Source organism: Lissotriton helveticus, chromosome 5_1 (genome assembly GCF_964261635.1).
Source record: "Lissotriton helveticus chromosome 5_1, aLisHel1.1, whole genome shotgun sequence".
NCBI lineage: Eukaryota > Metazoa > Chordata > Amphibia > Caudata > Salamandridae > Lissotriton > Lissotriton helveticus.
This window is the reverse complement of record NC_136065.1, coordinates 2,080,549,047-2,080,565,230: the sequence shown is the minus strand read 5'-3', so window position 1 is coordinate 2,080,565,230 and position 16,184 is coordinate 2,080,549,047. Positions and strand designations below refer to the sequence as shown.

The 16,184-nt window shown below is 47.1% G+C and overlaps 1 protein-coding gene across 7 annotated transcripts in view; it reads left to right on the top strand.

The window, feature by feature from the left end:
* The window catches only part of MSH5 (mutS homolog 5), a 1,532,005-nt gene that overhangs the window by 51,396 nt on the left and 1,464,425 nt on the right, over positions 1 to 16,184 (top strand). For all 7 annotated transcript variants that reach the window (XM_078646032.1, XM_078646030.1, XM_078646035.1 and 4 more), the window contains exon 3: positions 1,952 to 2,075. In XM_078646032.1, the coding sequence (XP_078502158.1) occupies positions 1,952 to 2,075 (124 nt within the window). The remainder of the gene's footprint in view (positions 1 to 1,951; positions 2,076 to 16,184) is intronic.

Sequence of the window (16,184 nt, the reverse complement as noted above, 5' to 3'; positions counted from 1 at the left end):
GGCCCTCTTCCTTGGACGTGTCCGTGGTTCCCAGGGAAAACCTGGACCTTGCCAGTGGTGGATTCCGACATGCTACTGAGGTGAACTCTGGCAGGCATTGTGGTTGTATTAGTGAGCAGAATAGTGGCAGCATTCCCCACGCAGCTCCCCCTCTCAATAAGGAGCTTTGACAGTGCACATTATATGCTGCACTTAAGGACACAGCCATGCTTGCTCCCTGTGACCGAAGTGGGGGCCGGCAGGAGTCTTCTCATTGTTGGATGGCCAAGAGGAGCACAGAGTGGAAGGCAACAAACAACTGATGCACTGCAGCAGTTGGTGGATTGCGGCCCTAGTGTGGATTGTACAGCTTGCGAGAGAAGCTGAGAAGGTCAAATCAAACCAATGTGAGACCAGATTCACTGCTCATTACACCCATGAGGCTTGTACACTACCTTAAGTTGAGAAATTGGTCCTATGTGCACTGATCCTTGAAGCTGGGATCTTGCACAGCAGGGCCTGGTGGATAACTATTTCTGCACTTGGAAGCTTAGTGGCACTTAAAAAGATAAAATATGAGTGACAATATGGGCGAGAAGAAAAACGTGGGGAAGACTTCTTTATTCCCCAGTAAAAGGCAACTTGGAACAGCCAGTGAGGAATGGCAGTGTTGGGCTCTTCTGTAGATCCAGATCTAACAGCAGGTGAAAGCGCTCTTTTGAAGTCAATTAATGCACTTCATTCAGACTTTGAAAGGAAAACAAAGATATAGAAGGCAGGGAGTCAGTTCTGTGGATTTTAGAAGGGCTTTCTGAGAGAGTGGAAAATTTGAATTTGGCCAGGCACTACTGACGGAGATCAATTCCACAGTCACAGGCTTGGTGATTTTTAAGAACTATGCAATCATCAGCATCCTAAAGTTGAACACCACCTTGGAACTCCTGGATGATCTGAAGAGGGGTGTAATTCTTCATGTGTTGAGGTGCTTTCTTCAATATCTGTGCGCTCCTTGCCAGAAGAGATGGAGCAAGTATTGAGATACCTACTGGAACTAGTGCAGTGACTGGTCAAGCAGGTACTGTCTCCCTCACGAGGAGAAGGTATAATGACACATGAGACGACACATCCAGGAGGACTATGATTGCTACTCTTGTCTCCTCAGACAGAGGAAGTAATAGTAATCATTCATCAATCCACAAAAAGGTAGAGGAATTTGGAGACAACCACTTGCTGTTCTTCCTAGATCAATACACTGACACTCTTCACAGGAAACGGGAGAAGATGAAAGTGAAGCATGAGTTGTAGTCAAGTGCCTAACTGCCTCAGTGAGAACAAAGCTCAGCATGGTATTTGGTGGAAAGTAGGTTGCTTTCACCTATGTGGAAGGGCATTTCTTGCAGTACTGTCCCCTGACCTTGGAGAAAGACAGTCAGTCTAGTTACGTATAAGTCTTGGTGTCCGAGGTAAGAAGGAAGGGAGGAGACAGGGTTTCCCACTCACTGCAGACCTTGGTATAGGGAGGGATGGGGAGTATGGCTGAGTTAAATGTGTTGTTGGGTTGCTTTGAACTTTTCCTGTTGTCCCCCTGCTTTCCTTTCTTCTCTTCTTTTTTGCCATTGGACTGTAGTGATAGCTGTCAGTGCTGCCTCAGCAAAGAGTTTAAACTAGAGCTGTTGGAGTTAATTATGAGTTTTTTGGGGGGTGGGGTCAGTACTTGATTATTAAAGCTATATCTATTACAAATATGAGAGTGAATTGATAACCTGGTGGTCAGACGTTTCTAGCTAATCAATTTAAGGATCTGCTCCAAAGGTACTTTCCTCTTCCGTAATGTACAAGGAGCAATGAGTTGAGACAGTGCTATTAAATCAGGAACTGCATTTTAAAACTTTAGCATCCAGACTAGGGCGGAACTTTTTGACACTAGACAGGCGCTGCTCCTTGTCTTTAACCTCTCCTCCTCTTATTTTAGATCTACATGAGTTTCCTGTGGCACGCGGGGCAGCTGGGCATTGCCTACTATGACCTTGCTGATTATTCCATCCACTTCATGCCTGATGCCCCGGACAGCGAGGGCCTGAAGCTGTTGCAAAGAAGTAAGAAAGGGCCTTTGAGATTATTCCACATTTGGTCAGCAAGAGGAAAGCGAGACTTGTTGTTCTGAAGTTTATTACCATTGGCTGGCATGGCTTTGTATTGGCTGCTAATATTCCCAAACTGCTGTAAAATGATGGTCAAGTTGCCTACCTCCTTTAGTCAGTAATAATGTTGAGACTTCGCTTGGACCATTATCCACTACACGTGGAAGTTTGCTCTGCATCTACAGTGAGTTTTATTTTTGGCGATGTTAGGGATAGTTTGAACACTAGAGCCTCTCAAAAGATATAGTACAGAAACAGCAACAACAACCTCTTGTTATACTTAATGTATGCCTCACACAACCTCACTCCCTCAACCTCACTCACAACGGTATAAAAAACTGAGACCTCATCCCATCACCATCTCCCACTCCTTCCTCCCTGCGGGCCTTGCATTTATACCGACCATCTTGCTTTGCCCTTTCACATCTTAGTACCCATACCTTTCCACAAAGGACAGTCCATTCTTATTGAAAACATCTGGCAGTCCGTAGCTTCTCTCCTCCCAAAACCAGCACTCAACGATACCCCTCTCCTTGGCCATCTCTGTTTACCTAGCCACAATACGAAGGTGAAATTAAAAGCAAGCACACCCTTTACATAGTGAAGCAAGGTCCTCAAAAAAGGTGGTGCTCTGCTCATTCTCCCAAAGACCTCACAGCTATCAAGACTGCCCCACAGATGCTTCACCTGCAAAGGCTGTATAATATTGTTCAGTGCAGTCTAAATGGGCAAAACCATCTCCGGACATCCTGCTCAGTCAAAAAAATCAGAAAAAACGCAGTACTTCTTAAAAAAATTTATAGTATTTGCTACAGAATTTACTTTTCTAATTGTCACACTTATTCTGCAAATTCTATTCCTCCTTCTGCTGTATCAAATCCGTTGCCTGTTCCAACTCCACTGCCAAAATAATTTCTTAACCAGTATCTTAGCAACTAGTGTTCTCCAGTATTAGGGGTGTCTTTCATAGATTCACATGCTTTAATATTCCCCGTCGTCGAAGTGGGAGTCCCACGGTACATAAAATAGCAATAAATGCTAAAAAATATATGTATGTGAGAACATAACATAAGAAGAAATAGAAGTAAATACATAACTGAAAACCTCTAAAACAATTCCTCCATAGGAATGCATGATAGAGAGAGAAAACACTTGTAACATATCACTGTCATTATGTTAGTCCAAACTACAACCAATCAGGCGCCAGCACCCTCTAGAACCTTTCCTCAGAAGCTCAAGCCCTCAGATTTTCTACCGCACGTCGTGTGAAGGGAGTCTCCCTGAGCTCTGCTCAGTTTTTTCCTCTACTGCTTCTTGTTCCTGAACTTTCATCATGTCAAGTAAGAAGTCTTTATTCCGACCTTGCTCTTCTTGTCGGAAGTTGCGTCTTTTTAAAGAGGACCCCCACAAGAAATGTATTTATTGTCTCTACCCTGAGCATGAAGTTGGCAGCTGCAAGTTTTGTAGAACCTTTTCTAACAAGACTCTAATGGACAGAGAAGGTCGTCTCCTCCTTTGGCTCCAACGTCTTAAAGACAAGGATTCAGCTCTGTCTGATGCTGAGAGTTTTCAATCTGGACCCTCCACTGCGGCCTCTAAGCATGGTAGTGTGCAGGATATGCCTACTCCTTTTCTAAAAAAGAAAAAACTGGCCCTGCATTTGGCCTCTGTGGTGTCCCCACCAGCTCCTACTACTGCTGCGCCCACGAGACCTGGCTCTCAGGCGTCTTCTGCTGCCTCTCAGCGTGTTTCCACACCTAAACATGCGTCGTCGTCGACGGGAGCGTCTACGAGCGTTCCGACAACAAGATCTGCAGTGTCTACATCGTCGACGACACTGATGACGATGTCCGTTTTCACCTCGTCGACGACGGTCTTGTCGACGGCCTTTACGTCGACGAGAGTTTCATTGGCTTTTCAGACTGTCTCGTCGACGATTCCTATCACCTCGTCGACGAAGAAACCAGCATCGTCGGCGAAAGCCATCAAAAAGTCTTTGTCGTCGACGAAGACTCCGTCGACTAAAGCCTCGTAGACAAGGGCTCCGTCTACAGGGGGGTCTCCTGCGTCGACGACTTCGTCGGCGGCTTTGCCATCTACAATACTTCCGTCGTCGACGACTCAGTCGACAACGGCTTCGTCGACGAGCCTTCCGTCTACGATGGATTCATCGAAGTCATTTTCATCGACGGCCATTTCAGCACCGTCAACGATAACGTCGACGGCTACGTCGACGGTGGCACCATCTTCCTTTGCCTCGTTGCCTCTGGTGCCTTTACCTTTTTCAGGTTCTGCATCTGTCGCCACCGATCTTTCACACCGTCGCAAACAAAAGCTTTGCCACCAGTTGTCCGCTCCAGATCCGCAGCCTCCTTCACCTATGTTTGCCACTAACTCTGAGCACGACCCGGACTCTGGTGATGATGTGGATGACACTTTCGGGGCGGCCCACAGTCCGTCTGATCTAATCATCAAATGTCAAGATTCCGGCAGTGACGACGACGGCGGCGACCAGGAGTCTGAAGCTGAGGGACAGTGCATCCAAGTTCCAATGGCTACTTTGCCTTTGTCTTTGATTTCAAATCTCCAGCATATGCGTTTTCCACCAACGCCACAAGGTACTCCTAGACCATCACCTGCTGCGACTGCGACAGCTCTGCCTTCTGTTCCCCCAACTTTGCCACCGACGCCTTCTCCCCCGGTTCAAACGTCGGTCTAGATTCACACAACTGTGTATCCACAGGATGCGGATGATGAGGCGATTCCAGAACGAGAGGACGGAGAGGTCCACGATGATACGGATAATGATGATGCCGCAACCGGCATGGCAGAGTGGAACGACTACCAAATGCAGACGCCCTCCCCTCCGCCAGGAGAATCTCGGGATTCCCCTCCAGTAGATGTTTTCATCTGTTGATGGATAGAGCGGCTCAGCGCTTTAAATTACCAAGGACACAGACAGAGGAGGACTGTTTCCTCTACGATTTCAAGAACCAGCCTTTCAAACAAGTCCACACAATTCCAATAATCGATTTTATTTGGAAGGAGGGAGTTAAGCTCATGCAGGCTCCGAATTCGTTACCTGCCCAAATGCCGCGCCTTGAAAAGAAATATAAGGCCCCAACTGGTTCACCAGCATGCCTCGTCTCTCACCCTAAGCCAGATTCGGTTGTAACTCAGGCAGCACAGCGTCGGGCCCGTAAACCAGCGTCTCCAATCACCGCACCTCCAGATAGAGAAGGTCGGCGCCTAGACGCCATTGGAAGAAAATTCTCCACTATGGCTTCCACTACAGTACGGGCGGCGAATACCATAGCCATCTTGGGCCGCTACGACCGGCAGATGTGGTAGGACATATCTACCCTAGTCAACCTCATCCCTGACGCTTCCAAAGCGGACGCTCTGCAAATCCTCCAGGACGGACAAAGAGCATCTGAAGAGATGATTGACTGCGCAGTCGATTATTGCGGGCACTGGCTTCCGCCAGCTTGCTAGTGCGGCTGCCTTACAACGCCAGGGTTGGTTGAAGGCCACCTTCTTCCGGCAGGAAGTTCAAGCCAAGATCCTTGATATGCCATATGATGGTGAATCGCTGTTTGGGTCACACATTGACGAAGCTCTAGAGTCATTAAAAAGGACACTGATACGGCTAAATCACTGGGCACTTTGCAATTTCGGAAGCAGCCATTTCGAGGTGCACGCGGACGCGGCACTTCTTCCACTTTTCGAGGAGGACAATCTCAATATCGCTCCTACAATCAGAGCAACCAACGTTACTCTTCCAACCAACAGCAGTCACATCGACAACAGTCCTCAAGGCCCTACAGGGGAAAGTCATCCTATCGTGGATCCACTCCCAAACGCCAATGACTTTTGTCATTCCCAAAGTGTTGGAGGTCCAATCTCTCTGTTTTATTTTAAGTGGTCTTCCATCACCTCGGACCGCTGGGTGTTGGACATTGTGCTGAAAGGTCATACCTTAGAGTTCATCCAGTTTCCTCCTCATACTCCACCGTCTGGCCCGCCTCCTCCCCATCTCAAGGAGCTTTACCATCAAGTCCGTCTTCTTGTTCAAAAAGGTGCAGTCGCAGTGGTTCCAGTGTCTCGGAGAGGAGAGGGGTTTTACTCTCGTTTCTTCCTCATACTCAAGAAGAAGGGAGATTGGTGACCAATTCTGGATTTGAGGGCTCTCAACAGATACCTAAAGAGCTAATCTTTCTGAATGCTGACACTACTGGACATCCTACGTCTTCTGGCCAGCGGGGATTTCATGACCACCATAGACCTTCAGGACGCATACTTTCATGTCCCAATTCTCCAACAGCATCGAAAGTACCTGCGCTTCAGGGTGGGTCAGACATATTATCAGTTCAAGGTGTTGCTTTTCGGACTCCAATCCGCCCCTCGTGTGTTCACGAAGGTGTTGGCTCCTGTGGTGGCTCACCTACGCCTCCGAGGCGTCCAAATTTTTCCATATTTGGACGATTGCCTCCTCAAGTCTCAATCACGCCATGAACTGAGCCAAGACACTCGTCTTTGTCAAAATGTGTTTCAATCACTCGGCTTGGCCATCAATGTCTACAAGTCACAGTTTGCACCAGCGCAAACCAGGAATTTCTTGGGAGCGGTCTTAGACACAATGCTTTCAAAAGCGTTCGTTTCACACGAACGACAACAGAAAATCCTCCGCCTGGTGTCTCTCATTCGATCAAGGCAGTCCATTTCTGTCCGGACATTAAAGTCATTTCTGGGGATGGCATCATCTTGTATTGCACTGATCCCACATTGCAGACTGCAGACCCGTCCCATTCAAGAGGAACTGGACGTACAGTGGCGTCAGGTCTCCGGATCTTTCAACGACCTGGTGGCCGTTGCAGCCCGCATGAGAAAGGGTCTGTGCTGGTGGGCAGAGCCAACCAACCTGGCGACTGGAACATCCTTCCTCGTCAACGCGCCAGATCTCACGCTCACAACGGACGCCTCTCTGGACGGCTGGGGTGCTCATCTTCAAGGCCTCTCCATCAAGGGCAAATGGTCTCCACCCCAACGCTCTTGGCATATCAACAGGCTAGAGTTGATGGTGATTTTTCTGGCACTCAAATCGTTTCTTCCTGTAGTTCAAGGGGAGTCAGTGCTTATTCAAACGGACAATACCACCAGTATGCACTATGTGAACAAACAGGGAGGGACCAAGTCTCAACGCTTGTCTCAACTGGCTCAGTCGATTTGGGATTGGGCTCTCCGTCATCAGATAACCATGACGGCGGTGCATCTGCCGGGCGTTTCAAACATCATTATTATTATTATTATTACATTATTATTATTATATTATTATCCTGGCAGACGCCCTCAGCAGGTCCACATCGTCGACACACGAATGGGAGCTGCATCAACCGACTCTGGATCTTGTGTTTCACCGATGGGGTCGCCCATCTCTAGACCTCTTCGCGACACCAGAGAATCGGAAATGCCCGTCCTACGCAAGTTGGCATCCCCACCCCGGTCGTGCGGGAATGCCCTTTTGATCGATTGGTGCGATCTATTCGCTTACGCCTTTCCGCCGATCCCGTTAGTGCCACGGGTGCTGTGGAAGATGCGGAGGCAGCCCTGTCACATTCTATTGATCGCTCCTCGATGGCCCACACAGGCGTGGTTCTCGGAGTTGCTCCTTCTGTCCCAGTGCGAGCCCATTCCTCTTCATCCACGTCCAGACCTCCTGACGATGGACAAGGGCCAGGTTTACCATCCGGATCCATCCACTCTACAATTGTCGGCATGGAACCTGAGCACCTTGAGTTCGCAAACTTAAATATCTCGCAAGACTGCAGAGAGATCCTCGCTCATGCTAGGGCTCCGTCTACCATCAAAACTTACAAACTCAAGTGGAAGAGATTTTGTCATTGGTGCATGGCAGCAAATGTCCATCCAATCCATTCTACTCCGGAGCAGCTTCTTCCGTTCTTTTTGAGTCTAGCTCAATCTGGACTCTCGCATGCTACCTTGAGAGTTTTCCTAGATGCAATCTCTCGCTTCCGGCAAGATGGCTCTTCCTCCCTCTGCTTGTCCAGAATTATCCGCCAGTTTTTTCAAAGGGCTTTTCTGGAAGTTCCCACCTATTCGGTGCCCTCCTCCACCGTGGCATCTCAATGTTGTCTTGTCGCAATTTATGAAATCACCATTTGAGCCCATCCATAGGGCGGACATTAAGTTCCTCAGCTGGAAGGTTGTTCTTCTTCTTGCTCTGACCTCATCTTGTCGTGTGAGTGACCTCTACGACTTTACTATCAAACTGCCTGATCTTCAATTCAGACCTGACGGTGTGGTGCTTCGCACCAACCCATCTTTCCTACCTAAGGTGCCTACTGATTTATTTATTTGCGGGTTTGTATAGCGCTAGGATAAACTCCCGAAGGAGTATCTCCGCGCTCAAAGACAGCAACAAGCATAAGGTCAGGACAATGACAATAATACCGCACCAGAACGCACAGATTAGCGGAGCTTAAATATGTCATAGCTCAGCTAGTTTTGCTTAAACAGGAAGGTTTTCAATTGCTTTCTAAAGGAAAAATGATCGGAACACTGCCTCAGTTGGAAAGGAAGATCGTTCCATAAGATAGGACCTAACACTGATAAAGCCTTTCCACCTAGTCTGGTTCTGCTGATCTTGGGTACCCTCAGCAGCAACTGCTCACTTGACCTGAGTGTGCGTGTAGGAACATATGGAACGAATTTATTAGCCAAATAGGCAGGTCCCAAATCATGTAAACCTTTATGTATAATACAGCAAGTCTTGAAATTCACTCTCTGGCGAATGGATAACCAATGGAGTTTATCCAATAGAGGTTTGGATGAAGATCTTGGGGGGCATTGAGGACTAGCCTGGCTGCTGTGTTTTGCACCACCTGCAGTCGGTCTAGCACCTCTTCATTTGCAGACACCAGAAGACCATTACAATAATCAAGTCGGCTGATGACTAGAGCCTGAACCAGAGTTCTTCTAATGGAGTCCGGAAGGAACGGGAATATCCTACGGAGGAGGCCTATCACGTGGAAACAGGATCCCACCGTGGTGTTACCATGTTGTTTCATAGTCAGCTCCGGCTCCAAACGTACCCCAAGGTTCTTGATTATTTGTTTTGGTTCGGGAACTGGTCCTAGATCCAGTGGCCACCAATCAGGGGACCATTGCACCTTAGCCTCACCGAAAAGCATCACCTCAGTCTTACCAACATTGCACTGAAGAAAGTTGGAAGACATCCACTGGGATACTGCTTTCATCCTCTCGGAGAAAGATTTTATAACCTCCGGAGTTAGTAATTTAAAGGGAAAAAGCAGCTGAGTGTCATCAGTATAGGACACTTGACAGAATCCAAAGGCTCTTGTTATATCTGCCAGGGGGGCCACATAGGTGTTAAAAAGAGTTGGGCTCAGACACGAGCCCTGTGGCACCCCCTTGGCGATCTTAACCTCATCCGACCGGAAATCACCCATGGTGACACATTGGGTGCGGTCGGAGAGAAAGCTCTTTATCCAGTCCAGTGCCTTGCCACCCAGTCCATTCACAGTCAGTCGTTCGATCAAGATCTTATGCGAGATGGTATCGAACGCTGCCGATAAATCTAGTAGCACCAGGACAACGGAAACCCCCCTGTCCTGGTACATGCGGAGGTCATCAGTTATCGACAGCAGGGCCGTTTCGGTGCTATATTTTGGCCTAAAACCTGACTGTGAAGGATCAAGGCTTCCCGATTGTTCCAGGAAGTTGGACAAATGCTTATTAGTGTGCTTTTCGATGATTTTTCCCAGAAAAGGCAGCAGGGAGATAGGCCTGAGATTGGACATGTTGGTCCACGGGAAGTAGATGTTCTTCCGAATAGGTCTGACTAGAGCCTTTTTCCATTCCCGTGGGACACATCCCGTTGTTAACGAGAGGTTCACCAGGCTCTGAATATCCGGACCAAGTAGTCTCCCCACCGTACCCATTAATCTTGCTGGTAGTAGATCAGAAGGGCTCCCACTTTTGATATTATTGATCAACATTTCTACCTCTGGCAGAGAGATATTAGGAAAGTTGAGAAATGAGTTAGAATTGGTAGCAACTGCTTGCACCGGCATGTGGACATCCTGACTGATTATGGGTGGAATGAGTGCCTCTATTTTTTATAGATAGCGTCAACTTTCTCGGTAAAAAAAACTCGAGACGTCGTCACAAAGATGTTGGGACGCCATGTCCGAACTTTCACATGCCACTGGTTTTAGAAAGGTGTTTACAATTTGGAAAAGCACTTTCGGATCGTTACCTGCCGCCTCCAATTGTGAGGTAACGTAGCTCTTGCGTGCAGATCGGATGGCTTTATGGTAGATGTTTATAGCCATCTGATAATTGATTTTATCCTCCTCCAAGTCCGACTTTCTCCAAACTTTCTCAGTTTTCCTAGCAGTACGCTTAAGGCACCGCAGTTCTTCAGAAAACCATACTTCCTGTTTCCTTGCAGGACGACTTTTAAATATTTTTAGCAGGGCAATCTGCTCCACTGCAGTATGAGCGGCAGAAACATATTTAAATAGGGCAGAATCAATGTCATCAGTAGCTAGAATATGTGGGGCAGCATAAACCTTTTTAAATGTTTCATCAGATATTTTGTGCCATTTCCTTCGCCGAGCCGGGATCTGTGGAGGATAATTGGAAGATATATCAATCTTCGGCATCGAAAACTCAAGAACAAAATGATCTGTCCAGTTAGTCTGTTTAGGCACATAGCACTTAATACCAGGAAAATTGGAAAGGATCAGGTCTAGAGTGTGACCCACTAGATGCGTAGGCCCACTGTTACAATCCCAGCAGGGATACATCGGTCAGAAAGGATTCAACCTCCATGCTGTCTTTTATCTCGCTGTGGATATTAAAATCTCCAAGCAGTATAAAATCTTTATCTGCATCAACATAGGGAGCGAGGGCTTCCACTAGCACACTAGAAGCTCCTTTTGTGGGGCGATAAACTAAAGCTCCCTTCCTGCTGTGTTTGGCAGACGAACCAACCTTAAAAACTATCATTTTGAAAGCAGGGTTACACCATTGGTCTAAAACAGAAACCGCAATGTTGTCTTTATGTACGATCGCTATTCCCCCTCCGGCCTTCTTGGGTCCATCCAGTCTGATGATTTTATACCCTTCCGGGATCCCAAGAGTAATGGCCGGGATGGAATGGGGTTTAAGCCACGTCTCCGTGAGAAAACACAGATCAGGTTTGTGTGTAGAAATAAGGTCCCAAACCTCCATAAAATGTTTGGCTAGCGACCTTATGTTACATAACAGGTTCATCCCACCCTGTATGATTTTGATGGGCTTGTATGTAATACGTTGTTGGGATTTATTGATAGTCCTAGGGCATGTGTCATTTACAGCTTGAAATTGACATTGCCTGCATGAGAACGGTCCTTCGGGGGGGGGGATGGTTTTGTAGCCCACAGAATATCCGTGGGTTAGTTCTTAAATACATCAGAGCCTGAGAGGAATAGCTCACCCTTGATTTCTTTGGGGCATTCGATCCAGATGGAGATAGTGCCTTGGCCCCTGGCCCCGTCCAGTCTCGGACGGGCGCAGGCAGGCTTCTCTCTGGCTTGTCTCAGGCGCGTCCTCAGGCGCTCCCCTGCGCGCGACCGCTGCGCGCTCAGAGCGACGAGAGGGCTAAATAGCCCCTCCTCTTACACAGCTAGACCGCTACCCGCCGCGTGAAGCGGAAGTGGAGTGTTGTGCTGGTCTCGCTCTTACCTGTCCGCCCTCCGCTCTAAGGCGCTATTTGCCGAGTCGGACCGGGGCGGGCAGGCTACAACATCGAGCGGACTTCCCTTGGTGTAAACAGGTATAATTGTAGCTCTGTGACACTTTTAAAAACCGCGCTACAATTTTGAGGTTAAAACATTACAAATAGTGCAAATAGTGCAATTTTAAAATCTGGTTGCATTTACCATTATCAGAGTCAATGTCACGCTAGCTGGCGTCAAGCGGTTCGGGAGGACTCTGCCACTGTCTTCCCTAGCCGCGTCAGCCGGCTGCTCCTCGCTGCCTAAATAGCCCCTCCTCTTACACAGCTAGACCGCTACCCGCCGCGTGAAGCGGAAGTGGAGTGTTGTGCTAGTCTCGCTCTTACCTGTCCGCCCTCCGCTCTACGGCGCTATTTGCCGAGTCGGACCGGGGCGGGCAGGCTACAACATCGAGCGGACTTCCCTTGGTGTAAACAGGTAGAATTGTAACTCTGTGACACTTTTAAAAACCGCGCTACAATTTTGAGGTTAAAACATTACAAATAGTGCAAATAGTGCAATTTTAAAATCTGGTTGCATTTACCATTATCAGAGTCAATGTCACGCTAGCTGGCGTCAAGCGGTTCGGGAGGACTCTGCCACTGTCTTCCCTAGCCGCCATCTAAATGAACCTGTGTTCTTGAAAACTTTCTTTGCTGAGCCAAAATCTCCGGCTGAGCAGCGATTGCATTCCTTGGACATCAAACGATGCCTTAAATTTTACATTAGCAAAACTGCCTCCTTCCGCAGGTCCGACCAACTGTTCATTGCTTATGGACGACTGCGTAAGGGGCATCCAGTTACCAAACCAACGATTGCCCGTTGGATTTCTTCGGCCATTTCCTTCTGCCATCAACAGGCTGGCAAGCCTTTGCAGTCTTCGGTGAGGGCTCATTCTACAAGGGCTATGTCTTCATCCACAGCCCTGCTTGCTGGTGTGCCACTTCATCAGATCTGCCGTGCAGCGACATGGTCCAGCAGGCACACCTTCACCAAGCATTACTGCTTGGACGCCATTAATGAGGCGGATACCGCAGTGGGACAGGCAGTACTTCGTCATCTTTTCAAATAAGGTGAGCCTATGTTCCCTCCTCCTTTATATTTTTTTAATCATTGCTATTTAAGCTTCCATGACTGTACTACTACTACTACTACTATTACTACTGTCTTCGAGCTTTTCTATGCTGTGCTTTGCAATCTCATTGGAGGTTACTGCTCTCTACTCTATTCAAGCATGTGAATCTATGAAAGACACCCCTAATACTGGAGAAGAACAATTGTTACTTACCTGTAAACAGGTGGTTCTCCAGTATTGGTGTCTTTCATAGATTCACATGCGACCCACCCTCCTCCCCTCAGAGGCTCTCTTCTCATGCACTCTGGGTCACTTTGGTGCTACGAAAATCTGAGGGCTTGAGCTTCTGAGGAGAAGGTTCTAGAGGGTGCTGGCGCCTGATTGGCTGTAGTTTGGACTAACAGAATGACAGTGATATGTTACAAGTGTTTTCTCTCTCTATCATGCATTCCTATGGAGGAATTGTTTTAGAGGTTTTCAGTTATGTATTTACTTCTATTTCTTCTTATGTTATGTTCTCACATACATATATTTTTTAGCATTTATTGCTATTTTATGTACCGTGGGACTCCCACTTCGACGACGGGGAATATTCAAGCATGTGAATCTATGAAAGACACCAATACTGGAGAACCACCTGTTTACAGGTAAGTAACAATTGTTCTTATGCTCATGTAGGCTGCTATAGCATGGAAACTGCAGCACCAGTGTCACCTTAGAGATAATTGGGGTTAACTCTTTCTCCTAGTCTTCCTTGACTTCTCTCAGCCTTCGACAGCATTGATGATCGTGTCCTCTGCATTGTCTCTGCCAGCGTGGACATCTGCCAAATACTACTCCGTTTCCTTTTGGGTCGAAAAAGAAAAACTATATTCAGTTAACCATTTTCAGTCACTCGTGTTTTTTGCCAAAATGTAACCCTTCCAAATTTCCCATCCTTTCCCCGGTGAATCTCAATTTGTACTTTGATCTACCGTGTATCCTGCTGGTCGAGCAAGAATTCACCCTACTCAGTAGGCTGATGAGAGACAGCTATTTTCCAATGTGTTTTCTGACAAAGATTATTACATTCATGGTTGTTCATTTTGGATGACTGCAGTCTTCATTAAACATAAAGCAAACAAAACAATTGAATTCTCTTCCAGGGGATACTTATCAATAGTCATAAGCAGTGAATTATCCCCGCCCATGTGCGGGACCCGGGAGCTTATAACAATATATATATATATATATATATATATCTGAGCTCCAACTACCAGTTCCCACTAGTTGAGTCAACACACGACGGCACACGAAAGGTGGTAAGCCTTTTAATCAGGGTATGGGAAGGCTTAATCCCCACAATGCAACAGTCATTTGACTGGCCAATCCGAGGGCGTAATTAATAACATTAAAGGGACTGAAACCATGATGCACGCATTCAACTCCACAAGCCTCTGAGGAAGTAAGAATTACGAAACGCGTCAGGCGGAGGAATTGACTGTCTTATCCTAGCAGAGAACAGAAGCCTTCCCATACCCTGATTAAAAAGCTTACCACCTTTCGTGTGCGGTCATGTGCTGACTCAACTACTGGGAACTGGTAGTTGGAGCTCAGATGTTAAGCGGCTGCCCGGCCGCTGAGTCGCGCACTGCCCGAAGAGTGAGGGACACGTGGCCTGGAATACTCCACGCCAACCTGTGGGCCACACACGCGGGATTGAGGGAAGTCGCTGTTAGCTGCGGCCCATCCGCGGGCTTGAAACGATGACAGAAATTAGTGCCACCATTAACGGAAGTAAACATCAGCACTTCAATCCCCACAATGCAACAGTCATTTGACTGGCCAATCCGAGGGCGTAATTAATAACATTAAAGGGACTGAAACCATGATGCACGCATTCAACTCCACAAGCCTCTGAGGAAGTAAGAATTACGAAACGCGTCAGGCGGAGGAATTGACTGTCTTATCCTAGCAGAGAACAGAAGCCTTCCCATACCCTGATTAAAAGGCTTACCACCTTTCGTGTGCGGTCGTGTGCTGACTCAACTAGTGGGAACTGGTAGTTGGAGCTCAGATATATATATATATATATATATATATATATATATATATATATATATATATATATATATATATATATATATATATATATATATATATATATAATAAATAACTATGCAGTCCTATACATACCAACTAAAACAGGGACAAACAGCCAGAAAATAACTTCGCCATACTTGTATAGTAACACACTAGATAAGAAAACTTGTAATAGAGACCATACACTCACATGGCTTCATACAAGAATTTCTTTATTTTCCAGAACAAGGAAAAAAACACAAGTTTTTGAAGGCAGTTTGGCCCATAGACTGCATAGGAATTACTGTCCTGGGACAGAAAAGCAAACTGGCACCTCGCCTTTAAGACTTCCAAGAATCTAGGTACTTTGCCTTTAAGAACCTCAGAGAGCCCTATGCTCCCAGCATGCACCACAGGTGACAGTTAGGTCAGTTCTTTTTTCCGGCTCCTTCTGTGAGGATGCTGGAGCTTGAGCTCGACAGTTTTTTGGCTTTTAGTCAGAAATTGATAATTTTCATGCTGTTTAGCATTTTTCCTGTGCTGGTGGAAGGTTTTTCTTCATTTTCTGACAGAAAATTTGTCATCTTTTTCTGTCAGAATGCCAGCTCTCTTCAGGAATTGTCCATCTTGTGGAAAAAAGATCGCTAGATCAGATCCACACTCTGTGTGTATAGCCTGTCTTCCTTCCTCTCATAAGGTGGACTCTTGTTATCATTGCCAGAAGCTTTCTTCAAGAACTCTCCGTGATAGGGAGAGAATTCGGCTTCAGGCGGTCATGGAGAGAGGAAAAACACGTCCAGAAAGTGGCCTTGGGGATCAAGAGCCCTCCTCTCATCAAAAGCATCGACATATGTTGAAGACTGCCTCTTCTACGTCGAGAAAAAGGAAGATTCCAGCTTGTTCACCGTCGGTGTCGCAGCCACCGTTGAAGCGCCCAGCTTGGGAACCGAGGTATGGCCAAGATGTGGGTCTATCGACGTCGAAACATGTATCGTCGTCTAGAGCCCCATCGACGTCGAGACACTCTCCGTTACCTCATCGTAGGTCGACGTCGAGAAGCTTGCAGACGTCGAAGAGACGCGAAGACCGGTCAACGTCGAGAGCAAGACACCACTCGAAGTCGAG